Here is a 25,818-nt window from a genome sequence, read left to right as displayed (position 1 = left end):
TTCCGATTGGAATTTTCAATTGGTCACACAAGTTTGAATTGCCCTATTTTTGTTGCTCGTCGAGTGATGCTTCAACGATAGCTGAGGTATATTTTCCTTAAATAAACTGTGGTTTTAGTTGAATTTGTATTAGCCTTGTTGGTTTTTAAAGGATCCCAACATTCTCTAATACATTTGAGCTAGCGCCAGTTTACCTTATTTGGCAATTCTGTTAGGGGTGCAGTATTTCTGTTAAATGGCGAATAAGCTGCACGATTAATATCAGTGTTGTTAGAACTCGATGTTGCCTCAGTGTTCAGCAACGTGACGGTTAGCCGTTTTTAGCACTGGGCCTCAGCGGAGCATTGATTTGCGTGTTTGTTCTGTGCTTTTGACTGTTAAAATGTGTTTGTTTTGTAATTAAACTGCATTAGTTGCGTGCTTTGAACAAAAAATATTGATACTACAATTCATTTGAAAATCTTCGCAAACAGAAGTCAACGCGCAGCTCGCCTGAATCAAGTGAAAAGTGACAAATGAAAGGCGTGGGTACTACCAATACTAGAAAATAGAAGCAAACCAAGAGATTAAGCGTGTCCTGTATGTACATATGTGTGCGTGTGCGCCTTTAAGATTTTGCTCATGTGCCCATTTTTATTGTTGTTCTAATTGCCAACGAAAAACAATAAATAATCAACAAACGCGAGAATTAATTGCAAATCGGATTCAAAAATGTGTTCAATGTGAATAAAATGATAACGGTACACACACACGCACACAAACACTGCCAACAGCAAATCTTCGCCGACATCGCAGCCGCACCTACGTACATATATGTCGATATGTGTGTGTGTGTATTATAGTGGGTGTAGGTGTACGTAGTTAAATGCAAAATATAATATAAAAGTGATAAGTGGCAGCATTCGTGCTATAGCAAAGCAATTAATTAAAGAATTGTTTAAATAAATAATCAAATTGTACAAGGCAAATACCAATACACACTCAGCAGGAGCAGCAGCAGTAGCAGCAGCAGCACCACCACCAACATATGTACGTATGTACACACACACGCGCACACCTACATGCACATACACCACAAAAAAGGCATAGAGAGCCAAAGAGTGAGAGAGAGAAAGCACGGTGCCAAAAAGGAACGTCAAAAGGAAGAAGCAGCAGCAGAGCAGCACACAGCATCGGCGCGTTGCGGAAAGATTGAAAATAAACGTGTAGTAGAGAATTTTTGAAGCACACTCCACACACATACACACACACACACACACACACACAAACCAACAACCGCCCACTGCCGCCGTTCTCCCCAGCGAGTGCCCTCTCACCGCCACCCGCCAACGCCAACGCTGTGCGGACATACATACAGACAAACACTCACACACTTACGCAGACATACATACAAACAGAGAATCGTATGCGCGAAAAGTGTAAGCCGTGCACAGTTGGTGTTGTTGTTGGTGTTGCTGTTCCTGTTAGCCGCCGCCGCCAAAGGACGACAGACGCGACGGCGACGACGACGACAGCGACAACGCCAACGACCACGTCGACAACGACGACGCAGCGGCAGAGACAGAAGCAGAAGCAGAGGACGTGTTGTTGTTGCCGTTGAAGCCAACGCAAATGGCAGACCCTCTAAGCGGGCCCTGCTTTTGAGACATGTCGTAATGGCCAGAGAGGTAAGTGAGATTTCTTGCGGGCTAAGCGAAATGGCGTAAGGCGATAAGTGCGGGGGTGCCGGCCCACACACATACATACATAGTTATGCATTGCTTGTGAATTAAAATATTATACACATATACACACTGTTTTTGTCCGTTACTTCTAACATAAAACTGTAACAGTAGCAGTAACATTTCTCTCCACTCTCCACCTATCGTTTCGATTTACAGTTGTTTCCCAATTCCGGCCTGTCTTAACTCTCCGCTCATTTGTTTTCAACTTAGTCGCTGAGCTGCGTTGGCTTTGGGTCTAAGCCCCCGTTAAGCATTTTATGTGCGTACACATGTGTGTGTGTGTGTGTGTGCGTATGTCGGTGTGTGTCTGTGTGTGTGCACGCTATATGCAGTTTCTTCATTTCGTTTCGTTTTGCTTTGCGGCTGAGTGAATAGCTTTGACCCAAATAACTATGGTAATACACCCTACTGAATGTGCACATGTAGCTTTTGTTGATGCTCTGCGTTTCGTACATTTACTTTAGATATTATTTGTTGTTGTTTATATACATGTGGTCTGCGGGTTTCTTGTTATTATTGTTTTTTTGGTTCCCAGCGAGTATCCAAAATTTTAGTAACAGTCCTACGCCAACATACAAACACACACATATTTGTGCATATTTGTTTGAATGCAACGAGTTGCACTTAATGACACTCCCATATCAGTCTGCATTAAGCTTGTGGGCGGGCGGCTTTAGCAGCACTCGCACATGACCTACATATTGATTACATTGCTCTTAAATACAGTTGCAATTTCAGTGGATTTATATTAAGCATACAAATCCTTGGACATTTAGGCACGCATTTTTTTTCATATACTAGCACTTTGTAAGAAGCAAATTTGAAATATTTTATTGTATTTTTGCAAGCATTCCAAAACATAGGCAGCTTTAAGGCGCTGTTAACATTTTGGCTTAAAATGTTATTCTTTCTTACATCTGGCAACGCTGCACAGAGAGCCAAAGAGAGAGAGAGAGAGAGAGAGAGAGCTGCTGCACATGAAATTGCAATATGTCGCTGCTCTCAACGCAGCGCTTCGACTAAAAAATATGCCAATTGCGGCAGTATTTAAATTATGACAAGATGAACACTTTTTGAAGATAATTTGGAGTAGATATGGGTGTAGGTTTTTTATGTACAGCTAATATTTAAAAAACTAGGCAGTAGCGCAATAGTTGCTTTATTTGTATGCGTATAGCATACTTTTTAGCGCTTTTAATATGCAAACGTAATTAGGCGCTCAGAATGTTGACTGTGTCCTGCTGTCGATTTACAAATAGACAAACTTAATTCAAAGGATTTTGATTCAAAATAAATGTTTACCCAATGCGCTGCTTTGCTTAAATCAACTGCTGCAAAGCGGAGCGAACCAAATGAAAATGAAAGCGAGCCAATTGCAACCTTGTGCAACTTTTCAGCGTCCCCACATAACTGTGCACCTGTGTGTGAATGTGACTGAGTGTATGTGTGTGTGTGTGTGTGTGCCTAATTGACAGAGCTTCTGGCATTTGTGCGGCGGCTGGAGTCGGGCGCTGTTTAACTGTGAGCCACTGTGAATCCTGAATACTTGTGGAGCGTTCGTGTGTGCGCCCGCCCGTTTTGTTAGCTGTTAGCTTTAGCGCGCCCTGATTATATCACATTCCAAATGTAGGCCAAAGCACAGATGTTACTGGCAAAGAGAGTGCGTGTGTGTGTGTGTGCAGCAAGAAGTGAGAGAGTTGCAACGCACAGTGCAGTCGAGTAGCTTACGCGTTAACATTTAATTTACTACAAAATACGCAATAACAGAGTGACACACACACACGCACACGCACACATGCATGCATAGCAAATGCGCTCACGAGCTTTACTCGCAACTTTCGCTCTCATGCTCTCTTTGACATTGCATTCTGCAGCTGCAGCAGCAGCAGCAGCAGCAGCGCTTAACAGAGTCTGTTAACGGGAGACAGGAGCAGGCAGGCAGCCAGTGTGTGCCAGGCAGCCAGCCACAGCCAGCAAGGATGCTACTTTCGTTAACGAGCGCTTTACACAAGCTACGCGATTCCGCTGGCACATTGTTAAAATATTAAATTTTTAACTGGGCGTGACAACTGCAACAGCAGCAGCAGCAGCAGCTACAAATCATTTTTGTACAAATTTCAACAGACCAAAGCTTGTGTTAAATGTGCTAAAAAAAAAAAAAAAAGAAAACGAAAACTGTGCCACACAAACTGAAATCGAACGCAGGCTCCGAGCACCTGGCCCCAGCCTCTGGCTCAGGCTCAACCTCAGCCCCAGTTGTCCCAACCCCCCCCACCAAATGAAAACTCGGCGGTTTCAGGCACACGCAAGTGTAGTAAAGTGAAAGTGCGAAGGTCAACTCTTGACAACTCTGGCGCCTGCCCAGCCCAGGCCAGCTGCTGCTGCTGTGGCCCAAAAACGAAATCAAGAAAGAAGTTCCCAACAAAATAAAAAAAAAAAAAAAAAACAAGCGAAAAGCCAATTTCTTATCGAAGATAATAATTAATACTCGGTGTTTTTTCTATTATTATTGACTACACAATTTTGTGTTTGTGTTTTCTTGTCTTTTGCTTTGTTTTTTGTATGTGCGCAGCAATTTGTTAACATTTTTGTAGCCTTACGCGACGAATTTTCCAAATGGCATTTAAACAACTACAATAAAACGCGTTTAACTTAGATTTAAGCTTGGAGCATTATAAGCATTTATAGGGTTTTATAAACATAATTTTCTATATGCAAAAAAAAAAAAAGAAAAACAAAAAACAATAAGAAGACACACAGTGCGTGTGTGCATTTTATATAACAGTTTTTATGAGGAAAACCTAAATAACAAACAAATATTTAACATAATAACATATAACATATAATATAAAAATGTTAATTTGATGTGCGCCGTGTTGTTAATGTTATTGTCTACGCTGCTGTTATTGTTGCTGTCAACTAAACGAATCGCATCTAATTGGAAGAACGCCTAATCAGAATCGCATTAAAGTGGCCGGGAAAGGTGAAACGAGCACTTGCAACACCACCACCATGTGGTCCAATGCTCTGTGCACACTGGGCGTGACAAAGCCACTGTGCAACTGCCTGAGCATCAGACAAGTGGCGGCAGCAGCCGCTGCTGCTGCGGCAGCCAACCAAAATGCTGGCGCGGCCATAACGACGGGACCGACGGCTGCGACAAATGCGCCATCTGGGGTAAAACAATGATAATAACTAATTACCGTTACATACAACCATACATATCTATCAATCAGCAACAGCACCCACCCCCTCTTCACTTCTAACTGCTCCCTTCAAAATACATACACGCCCCTTTGCTGCAAAAGCAGCAGCAGCAGCAGCAGCAGCAGCGGCAGCGGCAGCAGCTGATGGCCATATGGCAGCAGACTTGACCTATCCCAATGCGCGCTTGCAGCACACATACAAGCACAAGACTCTGCCTCTTCCGCTCTCGCAGCCTGTTGTGTGCTTGTGTGTGTGTGTGTGTAATACTGATTACACTTCTCTACAAACTGCAATTGCAATTGCAGCTCGACTGCCAACTCCAATTTGACAAAAGCAACTTTTCGCGCAAATGTCCAATAAGCAAATGTCAAAAAGTATTTCATGTAATTTTTCATAGTTTTTAAGCTCGGGGTTGGGTGCACGCTACGTCTACATATAACTATGTATTGGTGTTTGTGTGCCTCTTCATATTTTTTTTTTTTTTTTGTTGTTATTCAGCTCGTGTGCTGCACTCGTTACTGGGTCACTGGAGCGCCACACTCATGTCCTTGCAATACATTAAACATGCTTTCTGCTGCTGCTGCTGCTGCTGCTGCTCGTTGTTGTTGTTGATGTTGCTTTCAGTGAAAGCTCTGTTAAGCTAACAGAGCGCTGTTAGTGCACAACAGCTGTGACCGCTGTTAATAATGTAATGAAAATCTCAAAATTTCGCTTTGGTTAATGTAAACTGTTGTTGCGCTTACCGTTTTTGAGTGTGTGTGTGTGTGTGTGTGAGTGTGCGTGTGTGTGTGTATGTAGTTGTGTGCGCTAATCCCGTGCAGATCGACTGGCATATCAGCTGCAGCTGCTGCTTGAACTGTAGCTGGCAGCGGCCTTGACACTTGCGCCCTTTTTTAGCGACTACAAACCTCAATTAGTAGCGTAACTTATGACGCTGCCCGGGCCTGCCACACCCACTTGTCATACACACCCACACACACACACACACACACACAGGTGTCACACCCACGCCCAAAAACTGACATATGTATGTGTGCACATGTATGTACTTATTTATATTTATTAAACAGCGTGCCTATTACAGTAAACTCTGGCTATGATTAAACTTGAGGAGCATGATTTAGTACAGATTTAAGTTTTATATTAATATGCCATCTTAACTTTGTTTAAAACAAGTTTGTTATCAAGGTCAAATTATTTTTTCTCTGCATCTTGTCTATGTTTTGTATGAATCGTTAAAGTGAGGCGATTTATACATATATTATTTTAGATTGAACTTAATTTATTTGCGTGTTGTGTGGCAGACTTTACTTAAGATCGGGCTGTGATAAATGAAGATTTATTGAGTTGTTTAATGTTATCTCAGGTCAGGTTTTCTTTTAGACACGTATCTATTAAGAAGCTAACCCGAGCTTAAGTAGCTTTTATATAATGCTTAACTGTGCTTCTATCAAGAGAGATATGTGTGGAAAATGTTATTTTGTAAGCAAAACGAATTTGTTTCTCAAAGTATCTCGTTCAAATACGGGAATTGAAAGTCTTCTTCTTACATACAAGCGAAAACTCATCAAAATGGGCCTACTATATCGTATAGTTTTCACAGGAGTATCGAATGATGGTAATATTTAATACATCAGATCTCTCGGGTTTCTCTTAACCGGAACTAACCTTAAAGAGACCTTCAATGTATTTCCAAACTAGCTCGAGCTAGTTCTAACTGTATGGCATTTACCAACACTGACTTTGAATTCTTTTGTCTTGCAGGAGTCTCGCGGCAAGCGACCACTGAAAATTTGGGATAGTTGGCGGAATGTGCGCAAAGGCGTCGTAGTTGGTACATTTGAGGAGCTATTGGTGCGCGGCAAGGACAAATTGGGGGTTCCTGCTTCAGAACCCGTGCGCGTTGTTCTGGAGTGTGATGGAACCCAAATTGAGGATGGCGAATACTTTCGCACCCTGGCCAACAATACGGTACTCTTGCTGTTGAGGCAGGGCGAGCGATGGTATCCAACCGGTGTGGATGTCATAAAGGCTGGTAAGTAGCTAATCTCTGTCAGACTCCAAACCACATGCTCACATTTACTTTGCAGCTATATCAGCTATACCGAAAATCGTCTGTGAGACGATCCATGCACTGGAACTGCACGATGAGACACCATCTTGGAAGATTATGGATAATAAAGGGCGTGTCACGGTCGTATTGCACTGGGATCAGCGCCAGGGTGGCGGTGGAGGCGGCGGCGGAGGAGGAGGTGGTGGTGGTGGTGGTGGAGGTGGAGGAGGAGGAGGCGGCGGCATGTGCATGGGCGCCGGCCTGGGCAGCAGCAATGGACTGCTGTCATCGGACAAGTACTCGCCCTCGAAGAAGGGCCTCTCTGCGCAAAGTTCGCTGGATAACAAATCGGTGTCCTCGCAGTCCTCACAGCCGCGCTATGCCAGCCCACAAATAACGGTCATCAGCGACGAGGGTCCGGCGAGCATTTACCATCCGGGCGGCGTTGTCCTGCCGCCAGGCGTTGTGATACCCGGCAGCAATCGCCGCCTCTCCAAGCAGGGCGGCTCCTTTGATAGCGCCGTGGGCGCGGTACATGTGCATACGCCCGAGTGCGCCCATCATGCGCACACGCCCAGCCGTGCGGGCAGCCCCAGCACCACGGAGTGCGACTTCCATTGCTGTGCGCTGCACGAGGAGGGCCGCAAGATAGCCGTGCACAAGAGCGTGGCCACCTCGCCCATACAGGACGGCAGCAGCAGTCCGCAGCCGCAGCTGCAGCATCAGCAGCAGCAGCTGCAGGCGCATCAGGCAACGCTGGCGATGTCCTCATCGGTTATGGATCCTATGCTAGGCGGCAGCGGCAGCGGCAGCATGCAGCGTCGCTCGTCGGGCGCCAAGGGTCATGTGCGCTTCCTGGACATTGCACCGGAGCGCGACAGTTCGGAGAGCGAAACGGAGAACACGGTGATGGAGGATGATAAGACGACGACGGAGAAGTTTCTGTTGCTCATCGATCAGCTGTCTGTCGACCAGAAGCGCCATCTTAGCATCAAGGACATCGGCATCATATTGGAGCGCCTCAATTCCAAGATCCTCGACGTTGAGCGTCTGGATCGCGAGTCCGAGTCGGATGATTGTTATAACTGGACGATAAAGGCGACAATACGCGGCGATGCGCTGCGCGAACTGGGCGTCATCTACAATGGCAACTACTATGCCATATCCGAGCATCCTGGCTACAAGGAGGAGCTCGAGGAGAACGGCGAGGAGGTCGAGGAGGAGGAGGACGAAGAGGATAGAATTTAAATGAAAAACAAACTAAACAAACATTAATTAACAAATTTCCAAATGGGAGAATCGATCATAAAAAAGGTATCAATAATTAGCGCATTTTTAGACAGGAAACGCGCAGCGGCAACGCGGCCACGCCCCAAAACGCCCTCAGCAAACACACACACACACACACACAAGCAAACACACACATATAAAAGAAAACCTATTAAGAATTATAAAAGAATTAAGAAAAAAACAAAAAAAACAAAACGGCAACCGCACATTGTACAATAGTGAAGTAAGGAAAACAAAGTGGATAACAGAAACACACACGAAAAGTAACAGAAAATTAACATAATGGATAACAAGGAGGATATGCGAGGATAACAAATTCAGAAGCCAATAGGAACGAAACGTTTTTCGTAGCATTTAGCGAATTTGTCATTTGGCCGGGAAAACAACAAGTTGTAAGCGATTCGATTAACGAACCGATACAATGCACATAAATAACCAACAGGTATTTCTGTTATTGATTTTTTTTTATTATTATTATTATTACTATTATTATTGCTAAATTTTATTATGATTGTTGTTAGCGTTTATTCATTTGTGTGCCAAACAGCCTAGCGCATGCCTTATTTAGTTGTAAAAACACACACAAAAAGCACCTGAAACAGACCATTTCTCAGCTGTCAAAAGCGAGCACCTGAATGCTCCGATTGTTAACTAACTAAACATCTGCTTAGCACTGGCTAAGGTACAGTGAATGCTCCAACTAACGAATTTTACTGCTTTTTCTTTTTGTACAATAGCCAAAGCTGCTTGCTGCGGCAAATACAACTTTTCTTTTATAGGAAACGAAAACCTATAGACTTTTTGCAATTTATTTTTGTGCCAAATTAGGTTCTAAGTTTGAAAATAATAATCAGAGGAATATATATATATATATATTTATATAATTCTAGTTAATTGTTTAGCAAATATGTTTTCCTGTTATTTCCTGGACATATCTTTTGAACGAACAACTCGAGTTCGTAGTTGTTCGTCTTAGAGAGCTTTCACTGTACCTATATCTAACCATAGCAGTGGCCAAATTCAATGTATATATATATATATACGTATATATGTATACTTTTGTGTAGTTCCTCAGTTGTATTCCTTGAAGAGCACATTGGTATATTCTCGATTGAAAAACGAACCCAATTTACTTGCAGTTGCTTTCGATGGCTTCCATATATGTTGTTTCCTAACATTCTATTAGGCTATTATAAGTATAGAAGAAGAATAAGGATAAAAGAAAAAAAAAAACAATGAAAAACATAAGGTTAAACCTCTCGAATCAGCATTTCAAAACTGCCGTTATTTGTAGTGTTGTAAAACGTTAACAAAAATGTCGCAAACAACCCAGCCAAAATGGGTAACACTTTGGCATTAAACATGCTCCAAAATGAACATGGAAATGATGAAAATGATGATAAATGAAAATTCGACACAATGATCGTCTGGCTTAATGATGATTACGTAATTAACTGTAGTTATACTAACATTGTAGTAACTAAAACAAGAAGAAGACGAACAAGATGATGAGAAAGAAAACCTAAAGAAATCATCAAACATTTTATAGCAATGAGCACACACACACTCTCACACACACACACACACACACACACACACACACCGCACACACACATACCACTATACCCTACCTTTTATGTTCCTCTTTTAATATCAGCGATGCGAGCATTGTGTAATTAGAGTTTATAAAGTATGTCTAAAAGCCAAACTAACATTAACATATTACATACAAATGAAACACTGCCAAAAATGAAAAAAAAAAAAAAACAAAAACAAAAAACCAAAAACAAAATGAAGAAAAACTTGTAACAAATTTGCATTTCTTATGTTAAATTGTTAATGAAAATTCAACCCAATTCGTTTCGATCGAAATTCCTTAAAGCATTTTCGCCGGGTTAAAGACACAGAGACAACAAAGATAGGAATATTGTTGTAAAAAAGGCAAAAATACAAAAATTGTACAAATTCTTCGGCGCAGCTCCCAACTCTGACCAAATATATGGTCAAGTATGTCAAGTGCCCCGATAAGCGCATATATATATATATATATATAATATCTGTGCTCGAACCCCAACCACCTTTCAATCAACTATGAAAATAGCTATAGATAGGGTATTTCCGTTCGGCTTATCAGCTCTTCAGCTGCTCAGCTGCTCAGCTTGTCCCAATCAGTTGTCTCGCCCCGTTTTCCCGTCGTCTGATTGTGCTTGCAGAGTTAAATGAATTTTTTCCCCCTGCCCAAATTCCCTACCTCGACACGCAGTGGGACAGAACAGATTAATGCTAAACAACAAATTTTTGAGCGCAAGCGTTTGTCCAAGGCACAAATAAATGGAAATCAAATCGATAATTGATTACAAATGATAATAAATACAAAGAGTTATAGCAGAGAAATAAATAAATAAATGGAAAAAACAAAAAACAAAAGCAACTCACAATTAGTAAAAAAAAACCAATGAAAAAACGAATTCATTAGCGTTGTTTTAATTTATTAGTAAGTCAAAGTAAGTCAAGCAACAGCAAAAAAGAATGAAATAAATAAAAAGCAAAACGTGCAACAAGAATGATATATGATATAAGAGAGTCATGATTAAATAGAAAGGGAGAGAATGAAGAAGTCAAGTGCTGCAGTGCACAATTATAAATACATATATAAACAAATTACAAGTAAAACAAAACAAAACAAAAACAAAAAATACCTATACATACTCAAAATACAATGCATTACATTATAATAAGAGCAAGTCGCAGTTTATAACATACAAAACTCAAAACTTTCCATACTGAAAACTGACTTCTTCAACTGACTTCCATAATCATAATCATTGTTAACATTTAACTATAAAGAATTGCGCTTAACAACACAAAAACAGAAACCCAAAGAAAACAGGTTTGTAGTACATTTATTTTTTGTTTGTGTTCCCGACTTTTAACTAGGTTCGAGACGGTTCTCATTTCACTTTTAGCCAATCCGTGGCAGAAGCCCGACTTAACTTTAACACGTAACACTCTGTATAAATGCAATCAGTTAGATTTATAAGATAAAACCAACAAAAAAGGAAAAACAAATGTAAGCAGCCCCTCCCAAAAGTAGGGAAAACAAAATCATTTGCATTAGTTAAGCTAAAAAAAAATGCTGTTGGGCTAATGGAAAAGTCAACAAGCTGTGGAAAATAGTTGAAAAGTTGTGGAAACGTGGCCAAGGCACACACAAGAGCAGGATTATACGTTACATTGTTTTAATATTACAAATTACGAATAAATTGATCAATTAAAATATATACAAAAAAATAATAAAAAAAAAAGAAAACCTAAAAAAAGGATAACGAAAACCAAATAAGTGAAAGCAAACAAAACCAAATAATGAATTGTTTTTTATTAATTTTGTTAAAAATGCAAATAAAACTTAATAAATAAACAAACAAAAAAAAAATAAATATACATATACACATACAACAAATGAAAAACAGAAAAGAAAAAAAAACAATTCAATTAAAATGAAAACAAAACAAAGTTTAATAAAGAACAAGCTCAAGTTGTGAGAACAAACAACAAACATTTGTTCAAAACGTAAATGTAAAACATACAAAATACAATTTAAAAATAATAAATTAATGAAACAACACACAAACGAGTAAAAGGAGCTATTATAATAATTATAAAAGAAACACACACACACACACACACACACGTATGTAAGGCATGGTTAACACATTTGAAACATGCAAAAGTAAAAAATACATAACAAATTAACTAACAAAATAAACATTCATAAAAAAAAAAACAAAAATTGGAATCAAGTAAACATTCACCATGGGTAAAACAAAAAACAAAAAAAACCAAAAACAATAACAAAATTCGATTACAACAAGAAACATGAACAAAAGTAAACAAAAAAAAAACAAAAACCAAAAACAAAACGGTTATTTATGAAGCGATTTAAACAATAAAATGAAAAATAAATACAAAAAAAAAAAAAAATTTAAACAAATTTGGATTAATTTATTGCAACGGCCTGAACGGAAATAAACTCAAAGTGAATTTCACACTGACACACGAGATCGAGTTCAAGTTAATTATTGCACAAAGAAACAGGACGCTGTTTATTTAACAAGAAAAGCAAAAAAAAAAAACATAAAAACTTGCGTTTTCCATTTAACGTTAACTACAAAGGTTGAGCGCTAGCAATTATCTAGCATATATATATATATGCAGTATATTTAAATGTTTATTGCCCGATTTCGACAAGCAAACACAGACATTAGCTCATTCATCGAATTGAAGTTTAAGTACGGCGCATGCCAGAGCACGCGACTTTTTTTTTGTTTTGTTTCCATTCGTGAATTATATATATCAGCCCAGTTGTGCAAGTACAGGTTATTATATAGAAGCGCGTGACTTATAAATAGGCATATGTACTAACTGTCTGGTTGTGTGTGTGTGTGTGTGTCTGTGTTGCTCAGCTCAGCTCCAATTTGCGACGACAATTACTTAAAAAAATGTGACGAAAGCTGCGGCTTTATCAGACACACACACACACACACACTCACACAGCTGTCACATACTTTACATACTAATATATATATGTATATGTCGTATATAGTACAGATATATACATTATTCATCAAATTCACACACTATATCTAACGCGCACAAGTTATTCATCATTTTATAATTTTTTTTTCTAGACTGTCGAGACACACGATTACGACTCGAGAATGCAAACAAACTGATCGGGGAGGGGGTGACAGTGTGTATCTGTATAAGGCAGGGCGTTTGTTTGTTAAGTTAATTGAATTAAGTAAGTCACTTATCAGACTCGTGACTAACAGCTAATTGTGTGTGCTTCGATTAACCTTACAATTGGCAATTCGTTTGAAAGTTTGTTTTTGTGTTTTCTGTTTTCGTTTGCCAGGCACTTTTTGTTGTTGTTGCTCTGCGTGCTTACATATGGTTTTAAATATTTTTTCTTTTCTTTATAACTATTGTATAGATTATTGTCTTTACATGTGTGCGTGTTCGTGTGCGTTTATGTATACATATATATATATTGTCTTTATTCGTTGTTGACTTACATAGATTAACAAGTGCGTCTAAATACATTTAAGTTAGTTGGCTTTGTTTTAGGTTTAGGCTAACGATTACAAACGAAAAATCACTATTAAATGGAGGGTGGTTGGTGCCGTTGTCGGTGTCGGTTACCGGGTGACTGGTTAATGGATTCGCATGCCACTTAACTGGGCGCAATTTAAGGAAATTCACATTCACACAGGCAGCATGCCACGTGTTGCCAGCTAGCTGCCTGCTACTTTACTCCCGCCCGCCTGGCAATCAGCACGGCGTCTGCAGTTTGGTGCTGCTGCGCGTAAACTTCTTCAGCAGCTTGCTGCTCCACTTGTTGGATCTCTTCTTGTTCTCCGAATACGTTGATAGATTGGAGTTGCTCGCATTGAGCGTGCTCTGCTGCTCCTGCATGTTAATCGCGCTGACCGAATGCGCATGTCTGAGCGGTTTGCCGTTTGCACTGCCGTTGCGCGGCGAGGTACTAAAATTGAGCGTTAGCTTCTGCAGCAGCTTATCCTTGCGCTTGACTTTTAGTTCGGGCAACGGCGCCGTTGTGTTGCCCGACATTGACTTGAGCTTTGTTTCGCTTAAATTCCAATCGGATAGATCCGTCACGTCCGCATCGTTGATAAGTATACGCGGCGTTTCCGGCTGAGCAGCACTCGCTTCCGGTGCTGTGGGTCTGTGCAAAACATAAAGAATATTTGATCATGACTGCAGTTGCTTCGGTTGTTGTCCGCTTACGTGTGCAGCTGCTGGCTGGCGCTGTATATGGACGCAGTGTCCACATCCTGCAGCGAACGGGCCAGCTTGTCCCAGAAATTGAACAGGCTGGAAGTGTCCGTGTAGTTGACGTGCGTGTATATGGCCAGCGTCTGGGGTATAATCATGTTGTGTTTGTACAATATGGGTATTATCTTGCGTGTGTTGTTCTCTACAAGAATTCAATTCGTTTCGATTAACACATCAGTATTAAACAGTCGGGACTTTGTGATGCCTACCGATTTGCAGCTTTTGCGTAAAGTTGACCAGATACGTGTTCTCGCGACTCTTGAGAAACTCATCCGTGAGAACGACTATCAAATGATTGCAGCGCGTGGCCATGAACTGTGACAGCTCGACATGCTCGAACGGTACGCCCAGCAGCAGATCCCGATGTCTCAAGAACAGCTGCCAGTGTATTGTGTTCTATTATGTATTTATAGCATAGATTTTGGAATAGTTTACCTTGAGATTATAGGGCGGAGACTCTAGATTATTCATGATGTCTGTCGCATGTTCAATGTCCGCCTCGGCGTATAGCACACAGGCATTGTATCTGGGCAGCGGCTGGCCATTCTGCAGGCACTTCTCATCGTCGATGCTGAGCAGGTTGACATCGCGGGCCAGGCTATTGTTGTTGTTCCGCTCCAAGCACTTGACTGTGGGCGTGGGACTGTCGCGCGTCGAGATCGCCAATTGTTCCAGCTGCTGTTGCTTGATATTGTAGCGATTTGTGTCCTTGGCTGGAATCGAAATGAAATAGGGGTTACACTCTCCTGTCTAGCTGTCTCTCATTAGGGTAGTACGTACTCAGATTCTCCTGAATATCGTCGCGCACATCCCAGCGATCGATGATGCCCAGAAACTGCTCCAGATGACCCACCTCGGCTGTCTGTGGATTATGCTTGATCCAGCTGTTCAGCACCAGGTCCATGGGCATATTGGCAAACTCATCCACATAGCCACGCTGGCCCGACAGCGAGGCAATGCCGCGCCAGTCTCGCTCGTAGCCCTCCTCGGAGCGCAGCACCTTCTTGCGATTCAGCATGCATGCCAGCTGACGGCGCGTCTCGCCGCTCAGCTCCGTTAACGGTGTACGGTTAAATCCGGCTGTGGCTATGGCCCCCGTGATGGGCTCCGGCCCTGGTATCACCATTTTCGGATAACGATAACGATCCAGCCGACTGACGTCAGTGGTCGTCGTCGGATGGGGCGAATGGGAGCGGGAATGCGAATGCGTATGCGTCGCTGTGTGTGTGTTGTGTGTTGTATACGAATGTGTGTGCGGTTGGCATACAAATTGAGGGCGCATTCGCATTCGCACTTGGCGCTTGGGCAATTGCAATAATAATTTGTTTCAACTTTTCACTTGATATTTATCAGCCGCGCACAGGTTATCAGTTAAACAATAAAAGAGTTGCGCGTGAGTCTCTCGTTAACTTATTCTTTTTTCGGTGTTTGCCGATGCTATTGTTTTTGTTGCTGACTTTTTTTCTGTCGACTTCGAATTGAAACGTTGCCGCGCGTGCGTTTGCAGGTGATCGTTTTGCTGCGGGGGTAGAGGTGAGGCTGGGCTGGTATGAGGTGGGGTGGGGATGTCTAAAACGGCCGTGCGCGAAATGTGCTGAACTGACCTCGAGCACCTCGCGACGCGTCACCGAACACGACGTCGCTGCCGCTGCCTCCGCCGCTGCTGCTGCTGCTGCTGATGTTGTTTATCTGTCTGCTGCTGTTGCTGTTTTTTTGTTTTTTGATTGTCTCTCTGTGCACTGGCTGCGACCCCTGTGCGCCCTGGCCTGCCCCTGTTCCCTGTGCGTTGACCGTCTGCGCAGAAGATTTTGTTTTTAAATATTTTCATAGACACACAGACACGCACGCACACAATCACGTTGACACACGCGACAAACGCTTGCGGGGTATGGCAGGCAGCTAAACACAAAAATAAACTGTTTTTCTTCGTTTCTTTTCATTGAGCCGTGCGCTTGCGACTTGCTTATTGTTTTGCTGATCTGTTTCTGTTTCTGTCTGTTGCTGTTACTGCGGCGGCTGTGGCTGGCTGCGTTGTCGTTAGTCGAATGTTTATTTAGTTTTGTTTGGTTTTAACGTTTCGAATGCTTTTGTTTTTCTCGCGTATTGCAGTTTATTTACTGCCGTTAATTGCTAATTAATTGTGTTCGTTTCCCCATTTTCTGCGCAACAGGCTTTCTGTTAGCGTTGTGTCGACTCGTTCGGAATAAGTTCGATCGAACGATTCACTGAACTAAACTAAGGCCCTGACCGTTGTTCATCTGGTTCTCTCTCTAAGTATAACATTGTGCGCTACCTTGTCACTCTGTTGTGATAATGGCTAGCTAAATGTTATTAACAGTGAGAGCAACTGCTACTGACTGATAAGAGAGTCTTAACGGAGCTCAGTGCTCAATGTTATTCTATAGCTCATCCCTAATGTTAATAGATTTGTATGTGTAAGACCTTTAACATACATTTAGCAAACACAAACTGTTAAACCTACTCTTATATGGCTATGTGAGGAGTATGTGAGGAGTGAAAATGTTAAGTTCCAAGAATACTGTTAGAAATCGACTGATGTGGCAACACCCAAATGTTGCGGCAAATTTAAAGTGTAATTTGAAAGATAACCGAGTTGAATTCAAGCAAAATTGAAAAGAAACTGTTTTTGATCAACCAGCCCGTCATACTTACGCAGTTGTTCCATTAAAAATAAATATGCTATTTCCATTTAAAAATTCCATTTATTTTCATTGTTTTCATGTTTGTTCAAGTTGTTTTTATATTTTCTTTTGTTTCGCACTTCAATACCATTCAGTTACAAATACTGATATACTAAACAGGTGACACAATTTGATTTGCATTTTTGTTTATTATTTAAATTTAATATTATATTTACTGCTTGTTAGTTGAGTTCAACATTTTTGTTTGATGAATAAAACGCTGAATGCGTTCAAATGTTTGATTTTCCATTTTGATTTCGAGCAACAATTAACAATTAAGTTTGAATTCTTGCACACATTTAGTTATTAAATTTTATATTTATATTTGTTAATCAGATATATGTACATACATGGCCATCATCGTATGTATGTACACTTGTATAAACTAATTTACTGCAAGTCGTCAACTTTTTGATTTACATACGTATCAAGCATCATTTCATTATTGTTTTATTACACTTAAATTTCGCTATTTACATTCTTGCCATGATCCTTGTGTGTGTGTGTGTGTGTGTGTGTGTGTGGCTGTGTACTTTGTAAATAATTGGCCAAACAAAGTTTGTGACACTTTCAAAGGCTACTCAAGTGTTCAAGAGCTTCATTAAATATTGGAAAACAATTTCGAGCCTTAACACCGAATGCCGTTGGCTGTTTTCTGAATTGCATTGATGAAATGATTACCAAGTGGTTTTGTTTGTTTGTATTTTTCGTTTTACTCTTTGTATTGTATTGTATTGTATAATAATTCAGCTTAAATGTTATTAAATTTTGTTTTGCCTCAACTAAATTAATCTCGCTTTTATTTATATTATTTTAGTTATATATTCAATTTACTTATGTTAAATGCAATTACAAAGTACTTTTGTTTTTGCGAAATTCCATTTCATTTTAACATTTTATTCAGATTTGTGTTTTTGCCTTGAGCTAAGGCTTAATGCAGTTTATTCTTTGTTTTCTAGCTGTGTGTGTGTGTGTGTGGGAGTTTACAAAGATGTCTTGGCATGTGTGTGTGTGTGTGTGAGTGTGCATATTTATTACATGCTTTAGGCTTTGTTTGTGCATGTGTGCGTGTTGTTTTAGTTCGCATCCTGCCGAAAGTGAAATGGATTGCGCAATGCACCTGCCAAAAATGCAAATTTTACATGTGTAACCTGCAGTTAACTAGGGTGTAAATGTGTGTGTGTGTGTGTGTGTGTGTGTGACTGTGTGTGTGTGTGCGTGTGTGTTTGATTGTTTAATTTGTTATTCATTTTACCATTTTGCTGCACTTGCAACGCATTTAACTTAAACTTCTTATTTGTTTAGGTCGTCTTTCTAAATTGATTTAATTTAAAGCTTTTCATTGACGATTTTTATATTCTTTCCGTTTATTTTTACTATGAACTCTGTATTGCAAAAAATGAGTTGGTTTTATTTGAAAAACAGTTGCTAGCAGTTAACGTTATTGACATCGATTTAGTTTTGATTTCATTTAATTAGGCAGCTCTATTAGCTGCCTTAGATATACACAATCTCTATTATAATTAATTTGTTGTATTTTCTTTTTGTTTTTTTTTTCTTTTTTTTTCTCACTTTCGATTAGGCACAATCTTACACAAAAATTCGGGCTGTTTTCTCTGTTTCTGCTACCATTGACGATCTTTAGTTTAGCTTGGGACCGTTTCCCATTCCACCAATTCTTTAGTAATCCTTTGACTATTCTTTCGTTAACTCCTTTTATTAGTTAGGCTGGCCGCAGGACCAAAGGAAAGAGCAAAGCAAAAGTGTCGACTGCGTACTGTGCCTGAAATTGAGCTTCGAGTTGCTTTTGCGGCTGAAACCGATAGAATATATATATATATATATATATACATATATATATTTATATATGCTTCAAGCTAAAGTTTATTGAAATTGGCAACAGAATAGTTACACACACACACACACACGCACACACACACACATACACATACACATACACATACACCAAAACGCCTACAAATACAAAACTAATACATTCAATTGAAGTTGCCTCAAGTTTGCATAGCTAAGACCCAGATCGAAATTATATATCTCGATAGCTAACAAAAATCGTATATGCATGGCATGTACTAAAGCACAGTTATAGTACACATTTACACATTTACAATTGCACAAATTGAACAGTTTTTCGCAGCTAAATTTTTGCTTGGCTTTTGTTTAATTTTAACTTATGTTTTAGCTAAATGTAAAATTAATTTGACAACAAGCTCGTTTTGCACTTAAGTAACTTTTCTTTTTTGTTTTGTTTTTGTTTTGTTTTGTTTTTTCGTTTATATTTTTTAATTGTATTTTAATGTTTATTGTTTAAGGTCTAGTTTATTTGCTATACAACAATTATTTGCGCCCTCTAGTCCTTTCGCTTGAACTTTGGCGCACGCAAACAAAGTGAGAATAATGCTAATGCATTCCTTTTATTGTTATTATGAAAATTGTTTTGTTTTTGTTTTTTATTTGTAGTTTTTCCTAGTTACCATTTGCTTAAGGATACAAAAACTTTTGCTGCTTTTAACGTGTTTTTACTTACGAATACTTTTCAGTTAACAACTTTGTTTCAGATATACACAACTATTGACCAACTATTTATTTTTATTTTTCGTCTATATGCCAAACGCGCTGCGCACAAGTTCGTATCGGGCGGGAAGTGATGATGGCAGAGGGATGGAGGGGGGTGGGGGGGGGGGGGTGGGTGGTATTTATTCTACTTGGAAATGAAAGTTGAGTTTATCGAGTTAATAAATTGAATTAAAACTTGAAATGAAACCAATGAAGCAACTAACTAAACTAGCGAAACCTTTGCTTATCATTTTGGTTTTAATACTCTATACACAAAGGAAACGGGCTATATGTGTTACATTAATACTCTAGACACAAAGAGAACGGGATGTATCGTTTGTAATGCTCGTGCCCAATGAGAAAAGGGGGTTTTACTTGTACAGCAAGAGCTTATCATAGTACAGTGTGTGCTCGATAAGACGAACCTCTGGCAATTGGAAATGTCTAGAAATTAGAATGTTTATATTAATAGAAAGTAAAATATTTCTACTGTCTATTAACTAAGTGCTCTAAAAGCTTTTTAACACTGGGCACAGGGTATCTAATAGTCGTTGACTGCAATTTAACAAATTTTTGCTGTTTGTGGGCGTGGCTTGGAATTCATACACACTTGTACATTAGCTAGCGCATTGGCAACAACAACGATGACTACGTCTAGTTCAAGACGTATAAACAGATCCTAACAGATCGTAACAGATCGTAACAGATCTTAACAGATCGTAACAGATCGTAACAGATCGTAACAGATCCTAACAGATCGTAACAGATCCTAACAGATCGTAAATTACATTTAGCATACATGACAATAAATACATTTTTACAATGCATCAAACCAACTTTATAAATAACATATTTTTCTGCCCGCACAACTGAGGCCTAAACTGGATCACTTTTTTAATTTGTTTTTGCTTTAGTTTTGGTTTTCGTTTTAGTTTTTGGTTTTTGGTTTCTTACAACTTTGACTAACAATCTGCTAAATACTCGTATTGTGTTTGCTTTGTTGCTTATTTCTGCTTCGCATATCAAACAAATAGTTTTTAGTTTTTCTAAATTTTTATCAGCTTAATTAGTTAATTTTGTTCATTGTAGCGTCCTTCCATATGCTCCATTTCTTTTAATTGTAGTTAGCAAAGTGGGTTTTTATTTATTTTTTATATTGTGCGCATAACTTTTGTTGGTTGTTTAGTGTTGAACAATGCCAGTGTCAGTGTTGGTAAATAGTAACAGAACATGCATAACCCTTTGCCATTAGAAATGCTCGTCAAGCGTTTGTTATGGAATCTGCAGCAACTGCTGCTGCAGCGCCAGATGCTGTTGCTGCTGCTGCTGTTTCGCCTGATGCAGCAGCTGTTGCTGCCGCTGCAGATTCAGCTCCGTGAGGTTCTTCATCATGAGCGTGCGCTCCAGGTTCTCGCGCATGCTGCGCTCGTTCTCCTGACGCACTGGTCGAAACAGACAAGAAATTTAACAAGTTTAATAAATATCGCATAAAGAATTTATATATGTTAAAATGGGTATATTTAGCATTTGCCTTAAGCTCTAATGGAACAAGTTTTTATTTATAATTATTTGTTTTTTTTTTTTTTTGGCACATTTCACGCTTCGAATCCTTCTTCTGTTGCATTTCGTTTAAACTGCAGTTGAAGTAAATGCCTGTTGATGAATTCTTGAATAAAACTTTCATCAATCCAGACTATTTACTTTAAGCACAGTTCAACATTTGTGAGCGACGCGCGTTCTGTTTCCGTTTCCGGTTCATCGCCATATGCAAAATACAACCCTGCCCCCAACACGTCTTTCGACTTTAGTCAGCGCCATTTTTGATGTTGTTTGCTCGACGCTTTTGTGCATTTTACAACACTTTTAATTAATGGCAAACAAATTGACTCATGGCATGTGGGCGTGGCACAAACTGCTGCTGCAACAGATGCTGATGTAAAGTGTCAAAAATTTGTTTGCCAATCAATCACATGGGCACACACACTGCCAGCAGAAGGGGGATTGGGATGAAAGGGTGGGAGAGCCAGAAAGTTGGTCTACTCGCAGGTCTGATTGTGTTTTAGCTGTTCGCTTGGCCCACAACTTGTTTGGTTTTACTTTGTTCCGCTTTTTGGTAGCTGTCGCTTATTTTTTTTTTTGTTGTTTTCCCAATGATTTAACTTGATATTGCAACACAGTTACTGCAACTGTGGCATGTTGTTTGGCTGCCGCATCTGCATGCATTGCAGCTGCAAACACACACTCGTTTAACCCTGGCCTGCACCAATTGTGCGCTACAAAAATTTAATTAAAAAATACTTGCCCCAAATGCCAGACTCTCTCTCACTCTCACACACACAGCGACCCACAAAAACGGCGACCAAATATTCAAGTAATTTACGAACGCTTTTATTTAATTGCAAAATTAGTTACTCGTTTATTAAAGCAAAAAAAAAAAATGATATTGATAAGCCTTAAGTAAACGACTGTCAAGATACCTCGTAATATGTGCATTTTTGAAGCATGAATCTGATGGCGAACTTTTAAAACAAAATACAATTATTTATATAATAAATAAAAATTAATAATAATAACAGCCTGTTACATATATTTGCCCAAATACATCAGACCCTTCCTTTCCTTTTTTATGGGTAATAGATACATTAAAAAAAAATGCTTCGGACTTGGAGCTATGCATTTTTTCAATTAATATTCAACTGTAATATAACAATGTTTAATTTATAGAAAATTCACAACACTGTTTTTTAGCAAAACTAAAAAAAAAGAAGAAAATTACAGGGTATACGTGTAATATAATGAAACTATTCAGGCGAAGGCTTAACAAATCAAAACTTTACAACTGCGGCCAACAACTCCTTCAGGGCAACAGCTTTTATAGGGTATTAAAATAACAAATTAAATTTAATATATGCACAAGGCACAGGAATGCGGCTGAGCCAAAAAAAAAACTGTCGCTGGGCCAGCGGGCGGCATTTAAACGGAAGGGGCCAAGAGGCAAGCGCATAAAAAACTCAAACAAGAGTCTGGAGCGGATCACGTGGTCTGCGGTTGTAATCGTTCTGTCCTGTTGCAGCCCCCAGCCCCCCCTTTGAGGCGTAGGCGCAATGTGTTAATGACGACAGAGGGGGGGGGGAGTGCAGCGGGCGAGGGGCACACACAGGTGACGGCTGCGGCTGCGGGTGGCTGCCATTATTCACTTGGCAAGTGCCGCACACAGCTACCGTGCATAATGGGGCACACTGTGTGTGCGAGTGTGTGTGTGCGAGTGTGTGTGTGTGTGTGCGTGTGTGTGCGTGTGTGGCTATTTGAGACCAATTAGCATAGAACTTTCCCACTGGTAAACAAGTTAAATTGTTAACAGCCATTATGGGCGCTCATAAATGCCGCCGTGTAACTTTCAGCCTCACTTTGTCTCCGGCTTTGTGTGCCGTGTGACCAGCTGTGTGTGTGTGTGTATAAGTGTGTTGTGTGTGACCAGGTGTGCTGTGTGTGTGTGCGCGTGTGTATGTTGCTTCTTTGTGTCTTTCATGTTGTTTAATTATAAATGCGGCGTTGAAAGCAACAGCACAGCCCGTGCCACCGCTACCTTCCCCCCCCCTTCACGCGGCTACAAGGCACCCAAAGGGCCCGGGCAGCTGCCTCCTGATGTGCAGTCATGACGGATGAAGACCGACGACTATGTAACTACAATGTAACTAATTAGTTTCCGGCCTCTGAGTTGCTGAAGTTGCTTCACTTACAGCGTGCAAGTGGTGTGTATATGTGTGTGTTGTTGTTGTTGTTGTTGTTTTGTTGGTTTTTAATTGAAATTATTAATGCAATTTTAAGGTTTCCCTCCCTCAAATACGGACTTTTTGAATATAGTGTTTTTTTGGCGAAAGCAAAGGCTATTAAATTCAGGTTTTCACAAAATGAAAATAAAGCTCATAAAAGAAAAAATTAATTAAGCTGAGTTTCTTACCTTGAGGAACTTAAGAGCATTGCGAATAGCAAATGTATTTAAGTATAAAAACTAATAAAAATCAATTAGCAAAGTTATTTGATAAGAAAACCAGAAAATTATCGTGAAATCAGAAAACTACAGTAGTTACTCGCATAAGAAAATAAACTGTAACAATTCAAATATGTGTATATAAATATTATATATACATATTTTCTTATAAAGTGGGGCTAGAAAAAATCCTTAAAAAAACCTTTCAAAAAAATACCGATTTCTCGTAATAACTCTTAAATAAAAGCGTTCGATTTAGCTAGCGTCCACTGTATTTGGCATTAATCACACATATTTTTCTCAGACTCTACTTAAAGCAGATTTTCGTTTCGTATTTAATTAATTATTGGGACCCATTTTAAAACGGCTTTTAGCTCGATTAATGGATTTCTTTCTGCACTTGAAATCATCTTTCAAAAAAAGTTATTAATAATTGTATTTCATTTTTTCATTGTTTTTTTTTTTTTTTGTTGTTGCTTATCATTTTCAATATTAATTACGTTTTTCGATTATTTATGCTTGTTTAAATTTCCATCATGCGTTTTCCGCACGCTTTTCCCCGCGCTGATGAGTTGAACTTTTGCGTTCACTGACTTTGACATTTAACGGTATTAAATGAAAAGTCGGCTCGGCTTATATTTCAGTTGAATGTGCGTTAAGGCACTGATATGCATAATTATAATTATAATTACAATTATTTTAATGCGTGTAAATGACGCACAAACAAACGTTTTAATAATTTTAAACTGTTCAAGAGTTCAGTTGTTAATGCCGTTTTTCTATTTGAGCAATAGTTTAATTATGAATAATTCATTTTATTAATTAGTGTTTTGTTTGTCGTTTTTTATTTATTTAATACAAATGCGTGCGAGGTGTGAGAGATCGAACCACCCAACCTAACCTCAAATAATTTAGCCAAGCCTCAATTATTTCAATCTAACCTTAAAAATTTTAATCAATCCTCAACTATTCCAACCTAACCTCAACTGATCTAACCTAACCTCAATTAAGCTAACCCAAATAATCCCACATAACCACAACATATCTAACATAACCACAATTGATATAACCTAACCTCAACTAAGTTAACCTAACCTCAACTAAGTTAACCATAGCTCAACAATTCTGACCTAACCTCAAATTATGGAACATAACCACACTTATCATTTAATATAGTTTATATTCTTGATAAGCAGAAATACTAGAGTCCAGTAAAGGTATTCACAATTCGGCTTGCTTAAAATAGTTGTGTTTTCTATTCTTTATTATTTCTGCCGCTCTCTCTCTCTGATGACATTTTCATTATTTGATGCCTATTATTTGGGTATAAAAATGAGAGTAAAGACATATCTTTGACATTTCCATCAGACGCATTCTATGTGCCTGTCAATTTGCTGTTGATGCGTTTAGTGGGCGTGGCTAAAGGAGATTGTTGTTGTTGTTGTTGATTTTTGCTGTTTGGCGTGCGGTCGCGTGGGCATTTGCTCACGCCGAGCGGCGTTCACAGGACACTGAGACAAGGACGTGAAGCCAACTGAGCGGGCAATGTCACCAGGACGAGGCACGTTGCCAACAGTAAACAATTGTTGCTCCTCCTTTTGTTGTTGTTGTTGTTATTGTTGCTGCAACACTCACTCACGCGCACATGAAAAAGTAACCTAGTTTCATGTCGTAAACGCAAAATTACGTGTGTTTGTGTGTGTGTGTTGTTGTTGTTGTGTGTTGTGCGTGTGCGTGTGTGTAAATAAGCGTGCATGTCTGTGGGCGCACATATAAAAAGGATGCCACAGCCGTTGCCACGTTGCCCGTAATGATGCACACACGCACACACACACACACACACAACTATTAAGTGAAAGTATAAAAAGTGAGCATGATAACAAAAAGGTCCTTGCAGACGCAGGCCCAACTGTCCCTCAGTCAGTCAGTCAGTCAGTCAGTCAGTCAGTCAGTCAGTGAGTGCCCATTGTCATTGTCTGTGCTTGGCTAAACAACACACACACACACGCACACACACACACTCTCTCTCACACACACATAGTGCTGATTAGTTTGGTTTGGCTTTGGCTTTGGGCTGCTGCTGCTGTGGCTGCTGCTGCTTGTTGCTGCTGCAGTCACAGCCACAGTCATTAAAGTCGAGGTAAGCATCATTTTTTATGGCCAACGCACGTGTGTGTGTGTGCGTGTGTGCTTGTGTATGTGCGTATGTGTGCTGCTGGTGTTTGCAAGTCAGTTAGTCAGGCAGTCGCTTAGTCATTGAGTCGGTTATGTAATGCTCGAGATTTGCTGAGCTTTTGCCAGCTCAATTTTCGTAAGTCAGCATCTGGCAGCTGCTCATTGGGGAATACGTAACGGTATTTGTATGGCTTTACGGGGCATATGGCCAACTGACTCACCCACCCTTCTTTCACCCACCCAGTC

General features: G+C 39.9%; 3 protein-coding genes across 9 annotated transcripts in view; 1 reads left to right on the top strand and 2 right to left on the bottom strand.

The window, feature by feature from the left end:
- Positions 1-291: 291 nt before the first annotated feature.
- On the top strand, positions 292-13,207 carry Drep2 (DNA fragmentation factor-related protein 2). Its single transcript, XM_002048809.4, has 3 exons — positions 292-1,667; positions 6,696-6,966; positions 7,022-13,207. The coding sequence occupies exons 1-3, from the start codon at positions 1,656-1,658 to the stop codon at positions 8,230-8,232; spliced, it is 1,494 nt and encodes a 497-aa protein (XP_002048845.2). The 5' UTR covers positions 292-1,655; the 3' UTR covers positions 8,233-13,207.
- Positions 13,208-13,292: 85 nt separating this feature from the next.
- On the bottom strand, positions 13,293-16,358 carry Myd88 (myeloid differentiation primary response protein MyD88). The gene is made up of 5 exons (XM_002048810.4): positions 14,911-16,358; positions 14,566-14,843; positions 14,340-14,508; positions 14,083-14,272; positions 13,293-14,020 (listed from the first exon to the last, which is right to left on the bottom strand). Exons 1-5 carry the CDS (start codon positions 15,416-15,418, stop codon positions 13,606-13,608), a joined length of 1,560 nt encoding a protein of 519 aa, XP_002048846.2. The 5' UTR covers positions 15,419-16,358; the 3' UTR covers positions 13,293-13,605.
- A 3,175-nt stretch (positions 16,359-19,533) lies between these two features.
- LOC6625698 (uncharacterized) overlaps positions 19,534-25,818 on the bottom strand; it is an 81,633-nt gene continuing 75,348 nt past the window's right edge. For 5 of the 7 annotated variants that reach the window (XR_004303917.2, XR_004303919.2, XR_004303918.2 and 2 more), the window contains one exon: positions 20,728-20,848. Coding sequence is in view for 2 of the 7 variants with exons in the window: in XM_070210235.1 (XP_070066336.1) it covers positions 20,679-20,848 (170 nt within the window). In the remaining 5 variants the exon portion in view is untranslated. Of the gene's footprint in view, positions 20,849-25,818 lie in introns of all 7 variants that reach the window. The other 2 variants (XM_070210235.1, XM_032436055.2) reach the window with 1 other exon arrangement.

This window comes from Drosophila virilis, chromosome 5 (assembly GCF_030788295.1).
Source record: "Drosophila virilis strain 15010-1051.87 chromosome 5, Dvir_AGI_RSII-ME, whole genome shotgun sequence".
Lineage (NCBI taxonomy): Eukaryota > Metazoa > Arthropoda > Insecta > Diptera > Drosophilidae > Drosophila > Drosophila virilis.
The sequence above is the reverse complement of the archived record's forward strand: the minus strand, read 5'-3'. Positions and strand labels throughout refer to the sequence as shown.

Coding starts and splice junctions, on each gene's coding strand:
- Drep2 (XM_002048809.4), top strand. Junction 6,967..7,021: donor TGTGGATGTCATAAAGGCTG/GTAAGTAGCTAA, acceptor TTTACTTTGCAG/CTATATCAGCTATACCGAAA.
- Myd88 (XM_002048810.4), bottom strand. CDS start 15,418: ATGCGAATGCGCCCTCAATTTGTATGCCAACCGCACACACATTCGTAT. Junction 14,273..14,339: donor TACGCAAAAGCTGCAAATCG/GTAGGCATCACA, acceptor GAATTCTTGTAG/AGAACAACACACGCAAGATA. Junction 14,021..14,082: donor GCCAGCCAGCAGCTGCACAC/GTAAGCGGACAA, acceptor TGTTTTGCACAG/ACCCACAGCACCGGAAGCGA.